The following is a 13,615-nucleotide window of genomic DNA, read 5'->3' as shown; positions in this document are numbered from 1 at the left end:
AGGTCTAGGGAAGTGATTGTCCCCCTGTACTTGGCTCTGGTGAGGCCGCACCTCGAGTACTGTGTTCAGTTTTGGGCCCCTCGCTACAAGAAGGACATCAAGGTGCTCAAGAGAGTCCAGAGAAGGGCGACGAAGCTGGTGAGGGTTCTGGAGAACAAGTCTTACGAGGAGCGGTTGAGGGAGCTGGGATTGTTCAGCCTGGAGAAGAGGAGGCTCAGGGGCGACCTTATCGCTCTCTATAGGTACCTTAAAGGAGGCTGTAGCGAGGTAGGGGTTGGTCTATTCTCCCACGTGCCTGGTGACAGGACGAGGGGGAATGGGCTAAAGTTGCACCAGGGGAGGTTTAGGTTGGATACTAGGAAGAACTTCTTTACTGAAAGGGTTGTTAGGCATTGGAATGGGCTGCCCAGGGAAGTGGTTGAGTCACCATCCCTGGAGGTCTTTAAGAGACGTTTAGATGTTGAACTTAGTGATATGGTTTAGTGGAGGACTTGTTAGTGTTAGGTCAGAGGTTGGACTAGGTGATCTTGGAGGTCTCTTCCAACCTAGACAATTCTGTGTCTGTGTCTGTTCTGTATCTACAGCTGCCCACTGAAGATATATTTTGTTATTGTAGGAATCAGCAACAAGGATGTTTTGGTATATGTATTAATATATATGTATAGTATTAGCATATAATATATATGTATTAGTATTCACATTTTTTCAAACACAATTAACTAGATTACATTTAATGAGACAATTAGAGTAATTGTCCTTTTTATTTTTTCTGAGGACTTATAAGCAACTTCTTATATTTATCTCTTTCTTTGGCATTGCAGTGATTCTTTTGATTTTTAGATACTTCTGTGAGTAGTCTGCTAAGTGTTATATCCCACCATATTTTGAAAGAGATACAAATCTTTCAGACTCATCAAGATCCATGAGTTCATTTCAAATTTTCAGTGTTTCTTTTCCTGTGTCTCTATCTATAGCCATCCGATGTTATTAAGACATTGAAATGTAAGAATAGACTGCAATGTTGCTTATAAAACAGAAAGATCTTCTCTGAAGTACACACCATTCAGTAACAATTTTCTTAATAAAGAAAGCCTGCAAGAAATACAATATCAAAAATATATTATTAAAAATATTTCAAAAATTAATTTTATAATTCAAAGTGATATGGTAAACTACATCAATAAGAAAGACAATCAGGAGTAAAGTAAAATCACTTACACGATCACTTATTGATAGGCAGACTGGTTACATAATGATTTCATCAAAATCCTTACTGTGATGGTCTCTATATTATTGTAGTGATTAAAAATATCAAAATTTTAGCTTTAACTGGTTTAGACAAAAACTGTAAGTTTGCAACATGCAAACATTTTAATTTAAACAAGAGAGCAAAACAAAATTTTCTTCACAAGTCACTTTCACTTGCTTCCCACAACATATTACCAAATAGAAGTGCTAGTCTACCCCAGGGCTAAATTTTGCCTTTTATTTCTACATGCTGTAGAGATTATTCACTTGTACATTATTTCATCAATTGTCATGATGTCTGATTCCTCTACATAAAAAAACACTACTGGTGTTCCTGCACTATATTATTCTGAGCATCTTTTCTAAGTCCAACATGTTGAAGAGAGGAGAGGCGAGGCGAGGCGAGGGGAGATGCTTATTTATCTAATAAAATGAACAGATATATTTGTATGTAAGAAGGTTTCCGGGAAGTAGGTAGTAGCTTAGAAACTAAAAAAAGGGTTGGTGGGGATGGTGTTGTTGTTTTGCTTGTTTTGTTTTGTTTTGTTTTTGCTTGTTTGTTTGTTAACTTGTTAAGTAGAGGAAAAAGTATATTATATATCTGTCTTTTGACTGCTATAGATATATAGATATAGATATACATTAGATAATAGATATAGATCAGTCAATTAAAATAAATTAGAAGTGTTAGTTTTAACCTTCACTTGTGCTGCAGGCTCTTAGCCATAGAGCACTATTGCAGTGCTGGCCTATATGGTAGGCTTTGTTTTGTCCTCAGGTCAGAGATACTGAAAGGAAGAGAAAGAAAGATTAATCTGATAAAGTCATTGCCATTTCTAATCGGACTGATGGGAAATTGTGGTATGGAGCTCAAGAGGCAGCACAGAGTGAATTACTGTGAAGTGATGAACTACCTTAAAGCTGAAGCAATCAAATAGATAGCTCTCACATCTAAAAATTACTGTGGCATCTTTATTCATCAACAGTTTTGCACAAGTGTATCATGTTCAATCCCTTCCACAAACAACTAAAGCACTCTAGCTACATTTGATCAGATTAAATCTTAATGGGGGGACTTAGCCACTGAGGTGGTTGCTTCTCACTTCCCAGAATTAATTTCTCATTTCCATGCAGAAGAATAAACTTTTCAAAGCTTGACAACGACACACTCCAGAAAGTAGCAATACTACAGCTCAATGTCTGCAGTCATAATTTACTGCAGAGGAACTGAAAGTATTTTTGTGTATGATAGCCTTAAAACTTTTCCACAGATGCAAACAGCTGAAACCCCATGGAAGTGAAATTTTTGACTCCTAGTTCAGAAAGTGTATATATGTGTTTATACAAACCATTATCACATGGACTTTTCTGCACATTTGGAGAGAGCAAGAGAATCAAAAAAAAACAAAAATAAAAATTCAGTAATGAAAAGCCTAACACTGATTATCTGATTCAAATACTATAATCAAATGCTATTTGATCTAATAATATTTGATTCAAATACATCCAAATGATACGAGGAGAAAGCATGGTATCCTAGAAAACTCAGCAGAAAACTTCTGTAAAAATTCATTCGCATAATTTGAAGAATTAGGTTATGATTTGGTCCCAGAAAATACTGAAGTTTTTTGAGTCTTTTCAATTAATGCGCTCTGAAGATATTCACCATTTTGCAGTTGAATTGCATGCTAGCAAACACAGCAGTCAAATATCAGTTTTGTGTGCTCAGATGTGTTCTTCTTTGTTAAGCATCACATGATCATGTTCCCATGTATAAGGCAGACACGGGACCAAGAGTAAACACATAGATATTGGCAAAAAAAAAAAAAAAAAAGAGGATATAGAAAAATTGATTAAATACTAAGGTATATATGAAGCTGTTAGAATTTTAACTTTTCAACAGTGAAGTTATATCACACACAGAGGAGCTAAAAGGTTTTAAAATAGTATCATCCATGTAAATAGCCTACCTAAGTTTATTGATCATATGAAGAGATGGATCAGTATCCAAAAAGCATGTATATTAACATAGAGAATGATGAACGACAATGATGAAACATACGCAAATTTGCGAAACAGACTTGCAAGGGAAAAGATAGATTTTTTTTCAGTGTTAACTTCACTTACAAATCTGTAATAAATACCACGTTTCTGAGTCTTTTACCTTGTATCCTATAGGATTTACATTTAAATAAAAGATAGCATTTTCAGAAGTCATTTCTAAGAGCCTCTCCATTTTCTTAGGATAATACTGACTTTTTTTCCAAAACAACAACAACAATCTTTGATTAATGTGGAAAGCTGTATTGCTTAAAGATCAAGCAAAATCAATTAACAGTACTTCAGACATAGTATACATCACTTTACAGAAAGAATAATTTATGGGACATTCAGTCGACATGCTGCTATGCATTTCTTGAAAAGCATTTATTGATTACTTATCAAGTGTCTTACATTGCATAGTTTACAGAATGATTACACTATTTGTCCACATCTGGAATAAGTTTTTCCAAACTTCTCAAAGAGAACAATCGATGGTAACACTGTTTGAAAGTCCTAAAGAAATAAAAGAGAAACAAACAAACAAACAAAAAGGTGTTTAGCTTTCATGACTTTACATTTCATTTTTTATAGTACTTTAAAGCACTAAATATTGTCTTCTGGTTAAATTTAATTTTATAAATTAGAATGTAAATTATGAAAAATAATGAACATATGAAATGTGCATATATGCGTAGAAATTTGGAGAAGAAAACAATAATCAAATAATTTAATTGCAAGCAAATATGTGTGTCAAATGTATTTCTAAGTACCTATAAACACTGCAAAGACTTTCTGTCCCACAAACCAGATTCTATAGTCTTTTTTGACTCATAGTATACAAAATTCTGTTCTCCTCTGTGAGAAACAGGTAAGTTAAAGACAGCAAGTTACTCTCACAATATTTTAAATTTTCTATCTTGGTTAAACTTAAAATGAGGATATAAAAATAAAATGAGAAAGGGTTAAAAAAAAATTATATATATATATATATATATACTACACAATTGTGTGGCATCAAATTGACCATTAAATTGACCATGGAGTTATGGTAGAAAGAATATAGGCAGGATGAGTTCCAAACACTTTTTTTTTTTTTTTCCCAAGGAAGTTCTTGGTTCTTATATTGATTTTTTTTAAATGCAAATGCTTACAAATCTGAATTGAGTAAGAGAAATATAAGTGAACTTGTGCCTTAGAGTCCAATGAAAATACAAATGACAAACAAGAAAGTCAAATAAGCTAATTATTCTAAACATTATTTTCATTTAGCTATTTACTAATAAATTATTTGTTTCAATTGTAGCGAACTATTAGCAAGACCTCTGTGAAAGGGTTTCATGGAAACGCAATGAGTCATTTTATAATGGCTGGTGCCATGACTGGATGAAAGCTAAAATTAGTACTTTCTCAACACATTTCACAATTTGAAATGTTTGGTTCTCTCTCAAAACCAGAATGAAAACTTTTTTCTTTTTTTTTTCCTTTCCGAAAGATGAGATAAAGCAGAATTATCATTTCCTGGATACTTTAGACTTACCTAGTTCACAGTCTCCTGTCCAGCTGAACCTCCATAAACAAGCAGCTATTACTTCTTGTAAGCTCCATGCAAACTCAGGCTCACCTAAGTTTCATCTACATTGCATATTGCCAAACTGTTACCATATTATTTCTTAAATCTCAACCTTAAAGATGTTTGGCGTAATTCCTTCAACACTCTATTGCATAATTATTAAAATAGCAAGGTAGACATTCACATTCAAACTGAAATATTCCCTGTGTGGTATGAAAGTGAGTCCTGCCCATTCTTAACTCTTTAGAAGATTTAATTTCTAATGTATCTCTAATGACTTGTACCTCACATTTTCTTATCCAACAACCTATTTGCATATTTTTATATTATACCTTAAGAATGGCACAGAATTTTAATTTTCATTGTGTGTTTGGCATCACAAGCACCTTCTTAATGCAGGAAAAAAAATCCATATAATTATTATAATAAGTGTTGTTATAACTTCAGCATAACTGTAAATAGTTGCCTTCTAAAGTGAAGCTAGTTACATTTAATTTAGTAAATTCACTGGGCTAATATTTGTTACTGGAATGGGGAAATAAAACAAACAAACAAACAAAAACTCATAAAGGAAGCTCTAGTTGGAGAGAAAGCAAACAGATAATACAGCTACAATTTAGGATCAAACAACAATTCAGAAAAGAATATACTATTCTTTATTTTGAAAATAGGAAATACGTTTCTTATCTACATGCAGGACAGTGAGGTACAGTTTAACAATTTGGATAAAAATAAGTAGACAACTTAGGGTGAGATGGGGAAACCAGTATACACCCCCAACATCAGGATAAAATCAGGAACGGTGAGTCTGAGCATTGAAGAAGTCTACATTTGCTGGAGCAGACGGGTTTTGCTATTAGGATGCCTGGCCAAACAAAAACAATTGGCTGCCAAAATTAGCTCCTTGGGACGATTTAGGAGCCTTTGAAGTGAACAGTTTTTTGAGCTGGAACTAAGCCCAGGTCCAGCTTCAAACTCAAATCAAGATGACAAAGAGGAAATTTTCTGTGCCACACTCCCCCTCAGTGTAAGATTACTTTGGGTTGGCAGCTGTACTGTTTATCTTGTTATTTAAAGCTATTTCACTAGATACTCACAACTGAGCATTTAAACAACTGGCTCTGATTATGACGACAACAGTTATGCTTGAGCACATTTAGGAAACATCACACAGTCTGATGGATAATGAAATTATTGCTGGCTTTACAGTTTGACTAATTAAAGAAGTTTATAATGAATATGAGATGAATGTTGCACAAAATGCGCATAAAATACAAATATATTTTAGGAAAACATACCCAGTCATTTTTGTATTTAAAGATACAGATTTTATTCGGTTTTGAGTGGTGTAAGAAATTAAAGCCTGAAAATACCACTTAGCCTTGCAAGATCTTTCTCATAGCACTGAAGACGGTCTATCCAATTGTATCGTTGTAGCAGCAAAAAAGGGAAAAAAATTGGAAGTCAGAATCTCATGTCTGTAAAATTTGATAATGAAAAGTAGGTTCAGATCCTCCAGTGATACACTGCAATGCACTGCTTTCTGGTACACTGATATATCAAGCCCTGGCAGGATCACCTTGAGTTTAAGCTGATTGCTACAGGGTATAGAATTTACAAAGTAATACAGATAATTCTTTTGAAGCTGCAAGAACAAAAGTTGTGAATGTAGAAAACCAGGCTCCTTCAACATTATTTTCATCCTGTCAGTCCCTCATTGTTGGTAGCTGGAATGAATTAGATTACAAATACGAATTCCCATATATTGGTGAAATAGAGTTTCTCAATCTCAGGATCATAGGAGCAGGGAGCTGAGTCTTATTGATTTTTTTCCACAATGCATTCTTATATTGTGCCATATAATTCTCAGCATCAGAGACCTGTAATTCTCGGAACCTGAGACCTACTTTTAAATTCCCAAAACAAGTTAATGCAATACTTCCTTTTTAAACTTGTCAAGCTTTGACTCTTTTTACTCTATCAAATTGTAAGTGACTCAATATAACTGACAGAGCTTAACAAGACCTATGGACCCTTTACATATATTTGACTACTTGACTGTCATGTAGGCTCATCAGTTCCAAACAATGGAGTCAAAAAGGTGACATAAAACCACCAAAGATTTGTCTCAATTTGCATACTCTGAAGTCATAGATTAGACATGCCAAATGCTTATACAGTATCTTTGAAATGTTATTACTAAAGCAAATTCTAAAGAAATTTTGCATCTGATTATGTGGACATATATAAATACAAAGACACGTACAAACAAAAACAACAGGGGCAAACCAACCAAAGGTTGCAGAGCTATACATGCATGTACGAGTATCAGCTTGAAGGCCTTTAAAAATGAATTGCCTCATATTTCTATTGATAAATTTTCACTAAAAATGTTTCTTTCCAAACAGTCTTGAGTGTATAGTGCAATTTCTTATAATATAAAAATTCACTTTGGAATGAGTTAGGAAGTATCATCTTAGAAATGTAATGAAGTGGAAAGTCAACTACTTCAGTCCAAAGTGGGAAGAGGCAAACAGCGACAGCATATCCACTCACATATGTTAAGGACAGAAAGTATCATTACAATCATTTATTCTTAGCTCCTCTATACACACTTCTGATATCTTTCTACAGCAAATCTATCGAGTCCATAATAATTACAAAGCTGATAAGCACATGACAAACTTGGAACAATACCTTACAATAAACTTCTAGTTTCTGCCTTATAATTTTGCATAGTTTTTCTCTGTAATGACAAACATTCATTTTGTTGAGTACTTTGTCCAGTTTTGGGCCCCTCACTATAAGGATATTGAGTTGCTTGAGCATATTCAGAGAGGAGCAACAAAGCTTGTGAAGGGACTAGAAAACAAGAGTTATGAGGAGCAGCTGAGGGAATTTGGGTTGTTTAGTCTGGAGAAGAGGAGGATATGAGAACAGGAAAGCTCTGCAGAGGGATCTGGACAGGCTAGATCGATGGGCCATGTCCAGTTACATGGCATTCAACAAGGCTAAATGCCAGATGCTGCACTTGGGTGATAACAACCCCATGCAGTGGTATAAGCTTGGGGAAGAGTAGCTGGAAAGTTGCCTGGCAGAAAATGACCTGGGGGTGCTGGCCAACAGCCAGCTGAGCCAGCAGTGTGTCCAGGTGGCCAAGAAGGCCAACGGCATCCTCATCTGCACCAGAAATAGTGTGGCCAGCAGGCCTATGGAAGTGATTGTCCCCTTGTACTTTGCACTGGTAAGACTACACCTTGAGTATTGTATTCAGTTTTGCACCCCTTGCTGCAAGAAAGATAATGAGCTGCTGGAATATGTTCAGAGAAGAGCAATGAAGCTAGTGAAGGGACTAAAAAACAAGACATATGAGGAGCAGCTGAGGCAAACAGGATTTTTTAACCTGGAGAAAAGAAGGCTGAGGGGAGACCTTATTGCTCTCTACAGCTACCTGAAAGGAGGTTGCAGTGAGGAGGTTGTCAGTCTCTTTTCTCAAGTGACAAGTGATAGGATGTGAAACAACAGCCTCAAGTTGTGCCAGAGGAGTTTTAGATTGAGTATCAGGAATAACTTCTTCACAGAAAAGCTGCTTAGATTAAAACAGGCTGCCTAGGGAGGTGGTGGAGTTGCTATCAGTGGAGGTATTTAAGAGAAATACTTATGTAGTGTTTAGGGACATGGTTTAGTGGTGGAGTTGGTAGTGTTAGGTGATGGCTGAACCTGATGATCCTAAGGGTCTTTTCCAGCCTAAATGAGTCTCTAATTCTATGATGAAAGACATGGACGCAGCTCTAAGGAACATGGTTTATTGATTGGACTTGGTAGGTCAGGTTCATAGTTGGAGCAGATGATCTTGAAGGTCTTTTCCAACCTAGGTCTTTCCAACCTAGATTCTATGATTGTATAAATAGAGATCTGGTTACACAAATTAAAGTTGTTGCATACGGTTGTATGAATGCAGATTTCCTTCATAGGTTAGGAAAAGTAGCATGAAAGACTGCTTCAAAGATAAGTTGTATAACCTCTCTAAAGAAAAGTATTATCCCTGTAGTGTTGGTTGAGAGCACTAAGTTCTTTTCTGAGCCAGTCTAATTATATAGAAGATGTGGTATGATTGCATGATGTCAAACATGATGACGTGCTATGCAAGGTTAAAACAATCCATACAAAGTTTGGATCTCAGAACTTTTTTTGAGTGCTGGGATATCTGTTGCTCCTGTAGAGACCTAAAACCATAGGTAATTTCTGTTAGGAATCAATGGCAGAAGGAATAACTGAAAAGTAGGCACAGCTGTTAGAATCATAGTTCTGTCTTCATGCTATTGAATAGTAAAAACAGGGAACAAAACTCACTTTTCCCTAACTTGAAATCAATATCTACAGATAAATAACAAGATTTTAGAAAAGGCAATGAGAAATTCTGAAAAAAAAAAACATGCTGTAGCAATGTCCTTAGTTTATGGCAGGCACTCTGTGCCTTCTCGCTTTTTCCATAATGCTAAGACAAAGCTCATGTGCATACCTGATTTGAAATTCAGGCAGCACTGCCATTGTAAAGCCATAGTCTACAGACCGCTCTGTTTAAAACTAAGTGGCCATATTTAAGTATTCCCTATGATCCTAATGCTTGTAATAGTAAAATTAGAGTTTTAAATTGAACTGTCATTGTAAGCCTCTTGACCTATTAATAGGCACAGAGGTCTATAACAAGGAAGCAAACTAGAAATGGCAAGTTGTTACTCAAGTGAAACGTTGATCCAGCTAACTTTTATTCTTAGCAAATTTATCAATACTGGTTAACAATACTTCCAACTATTACAGGGCCTTCTGACATGACAAAATGAGTGTAACAACCCATTCTGTCAATATAACACAAATGTCATTTCAAGTGCTCAAAACCCACTAAGCTACCCTAAAAAAGATTGATTTATCTGCTCCAGTGTTTCTTTGGGGCAAACTTTTCTTACAACTGAAACCAATTAGTGGGCCTGGCACTTGTAGTGCAGAATGTAGGTCAGCATCAAGTAATAAAAAAGTATTGACTTTTCTCTGTCTGTAAGCAGCATGAAAGGGGTGCCATGGCCTTGTCGTATATGAAAAGAGCTCCATTAATTTCACTTATTTCAACCAGGGCTGTCAAATACTAATGCTTCTATTGCACTTTTCACACAAAGTACATTGACACCAATCCTGGCCCCAGTGAAACAAGTTTACAATATTTCAGTCAGTGAAAGGGGTACTGTAATTTTTAATTCCCTGTTGTACATTAAAACTCTTAAAGCAGCATTGCTCATAAGACCTATTGAGAGATATGAGCTGGGACATTAATAATGGCTTCTTCCCCATGGGCAACAAAACCTATTTCTTGTGCATAGCTTAAATAGCTTATTAGACATAAACTTCAGGATATAGTTTTTTGGCATAGATCTGTTTTTCAGTTTTTGTTTTGTTTTGTTTTTTTGATGTTGTTGTTGTGGCTAGTGGGCACAGATTGCCAGTTCTGCTTTCCAACATGGACAAATGTCCAAAAATGAGGAATAGGTCTTCTGTGGCTTAAGGCTATAAAATTGAAAAGCTAATGTGTTAACCAATTAGGTCAACTAGCCCCATCAAAAAAAGAGATAATAACAAAAGCCTGGATCATGCCTTAGGGACTGGATCTCATTGTGTCAGTGCAGAGGTATTGACTTGCAGGGAAAAGCATGCCTAATCGGAGATCCCTGCACTATAGCAGACAAGTGACCACTGCTGTGATGAAGGGGGTAAAGTTATGCCCTTCCTTACTTCAGCTTGTCAACACAGTACAGACGGGAAAAGCAAAGGAGCCATCATCTCCCCGCTTGGACTGTCTACTACTGTAACCTATTTTAAACCCTCTACACTGTGTTCTTTTGGGTAAGTGCAATGAAAAAAACAACAACACAGTGTTTCCATGAAAACTTGGAAAACATGATCTCCATATTATAGATCAACACAATAACAAACTGACCTAAGATGTTATGAAACTGTTTCCCTCCATTCTCAGCAATTTCCCTCCTAAACTGTTTTTTTGTTGCTGTTGTTGTTTTTCCTCAATTGAAGTTTATGATTGTTCTTGACAAGCTTGAGGGCTCTGAGTGTGATGTCTAACTCCTTCCCTAATTACCTCCTGTGAATGCAAACAATATCAACAACAATAAAACTCTTTGATTTAAAAAGACTGGGTGACTACGGTAGAAGGCAATTTTATACTTGCTTTAATGGCTTTGTAAGAGCAAATCTTACCCTTTGAATCAACTTGCCATTACATTAGATCTTAAAATAAAATGATATTGCATAGACATCATAAAAGGGAACTTTATAACTTTCTGTGTTACACTTACATCAGACAAGTTTTTTTCTACTTATTAGTTTTAATCTTTTATTGACATTATTATAATGTATTGTAAAAAATCAGAAAATTATGTTCACAGCAGGAAATCTAACGACACCATTTTAATATCCTATCTTCCAAACAGAGGCAGAAAATATTAATTGCTATTTAATTTATATAAGAAACATTTAATTATTATTATACTTAAATTTTCATGGAGCTTTACAATTACTACTAGCTTTTACACTTTTAATCTTTTGGAATTATAAATAGTGAAACCAAAATCAAACATGGTTTGCCAGAAATTATGAAATTTTCTGGCCCGTGAATTCGAAAAAACACATATCTGATAATCACATAGGTTTTTCATACTTCCTGTATGATGTGTCCAGTATGAATAGCACAACAGTGTACGCTCCTCTGTGACAGCCTAACATGGAAATTGTAACTCTATTCCTCACTTCCTCTAATATTCTGAGGAGGAAGCATTCTGCTACTAATCTGGGCTCACTGAAGTTTTCTTTCTTAGCTCGGCAGCTAAGCTGCATTAATTGGTGCTTTAGAGATAACTGGCTAATGCAAGACAAGCTCTAAAACTTTTTGTTCTTCTCATCAGTGCAAGGTAGGAAAGGAGTTCTATCCTTGAAAAGAACCTATTTCTGCTCATACATGGTTAGAAGCACCTCAGACAAAGGAAGAAAAGCATATCCCACTATATCCTTCCACAGAGGCTCAAATTAAGCTCTGGCATGATAGAAAGTAACAATCCTTTTGAGAACACAATGGTTTGAGCCATTCTACAAAAAAGAACAAATATTTCTGAATGAACAACATATTTTTCAATATCTGTGTTTATTAAGGATTACAAATGCATCATACCCTACTGTGCTTTCTCACAAGCAAAGGCAAGTTATTTCTTGTCTTTGATAAAAGTTTTGTGTAATGAAGGACAAAGAAAAAATGGGGAAGTATTTGGTCCAGTGAATTATTTTTCTTAAGTTTTGTTTCTCTAAAATTAATCTGGGATCTGAAACTAGCCTGTCCTTTTTGTCATGTACAATATAACTAGCAATGAAGATTTGTGGTCTGAATTTGCATTTGTTAAATTTACTTAGTACCCCATGGTGACTGCAGCTGCCCAAGGGGAAGGGAGGGTGGAATTCCCAACTGTACCCTCTAAGCTCATTTAGTCCATTTATGGATGACCTGATAGCCAGACACTTGCTGGTTCTTCCTCCCAAACATGTTCTAGCTCTGTGATGCTTAAATATATACACATATGAATTCTTCTTTATAAATTACTATGTAGATAATGAATTTATGTATGTGTGTATAGCTAATTACTGTGAAAGAATAAATCACCTTTATGTAGACACTTTTCAGGTACTCTTAGACATATTCAGAGTCAGTATCAATATTATAAGCATAGTTTGCTACACAAAGTTATAGTGCATGCAGTACTTTGTTCAATGTTATGAAACAACATCACCCAAATTCTGTTCTGCCTAATGTCAGCATTTGAACCAAAATTGCCAAAGATAATATTCTATTTTTTTGACCTATTCTATTTTTTAACAAGTAAATTAAATTAAGAAAGCAATGTGAATTTCTCCTCAAGCTATTTCATACTTGGATACCCTTGAACTTTACTGAAACTGGGCTAAAAAACAAATGTGCACTTGAAATAGTTGTTAGTACTCAGAATCCCAAGAGGTGTTTATTTGCTATTGTTATGCAAATCTCTACTTCTTGCAGGGTGTTTAAAAACTATATATATTTTTGAAGAGGGATTAGATGTTCATCTTAATTTAAGATGCATAAATAAAATTTCATTGGGTATGAAAACTCACTGATGAGTAATGTATAAACTTTTTATGAAGTTACTAAATCTGAGATGGAACTACACCTGAAACTACATTCCAATGTACAGAAAATGTACAGAGTTTTAAAAGCATCTGATGAAAATTAAAGGACATATTTTTATTATAGTGGGCATATTTTTAAAACAACTCCTTATCTTGTCCATCACACACATTCTGCTAGCAAGAGGACATGCACTAGAAAATAATGCACTTAGGGATAAGTATCTTGACTTATGCCATTTATAAGCTGCCCCTTTCATTGTCTAATCTGTTCAACCATAACATTCTGATTCCAGTAGAAAATTAAGCCAGTGCCAAGCGCTGACTGCCAAGACAAACTCAGAACCACTTTTAACCTGCTGGACTATATCCAGAAGATGTTTAACCTGCCAAGATCAAGTTGCAACTACCTCTAATTTGCCAAAACCATGCCACTAGGAATTAAAGAGGAAAAATTCTGAATCTAAATCCTCGTCAGAAAAAAAAAATATATATATATATATAATATTTTACTTTAGTTGTAAGAAAAAAAAAATCTGC

The 13,615-nt window shown here is 35.2% G+C and overlaps 1 protein-coding gene across 1 annotated transcript in view; it reads right to left on the bottom strand.

Annotated features, from left to right (window-relative positions):
- Positions 1-1,111: 1,111 nt before the first annotated feature.
- Positions 1,112-13,615, bottom strand: part of SPATA17 (spermatogenesis associated 17) — a 79,953-nt gene continuing 67,449 nt past the window's right edge. Inside the window, exon 5 of the mRNA XM_066995516.1 lies at positions 1,112-3,804. Within this exon, the coding sequence (XP_066851617.1) occupies positions 3,724-3,804 (81 nt within the window). The 3' untranslated portion in view covers positions 1,112-3,723. The remainder of the gene's footprint in view (positions 3,805-13,615) is intronic.

This window comes from Anser cygnoides, chromosome 3 (genome assembly GCF_040182565.1).
Source record: "Anser cygnoides isolate HZ-2024a breed goose chromosome 3, Taihu_goose_T2T_genome, whole genome shotgun sequence".
Lineage (NCBI taxonomy): Eukaryota > Metazoa > Chordata > Aves > Anseriformes > Anatidae > Anser > Anser cygnoides.
This window is presented reverse-complemented; position numbering and strand designations above follow the sequence as displayed.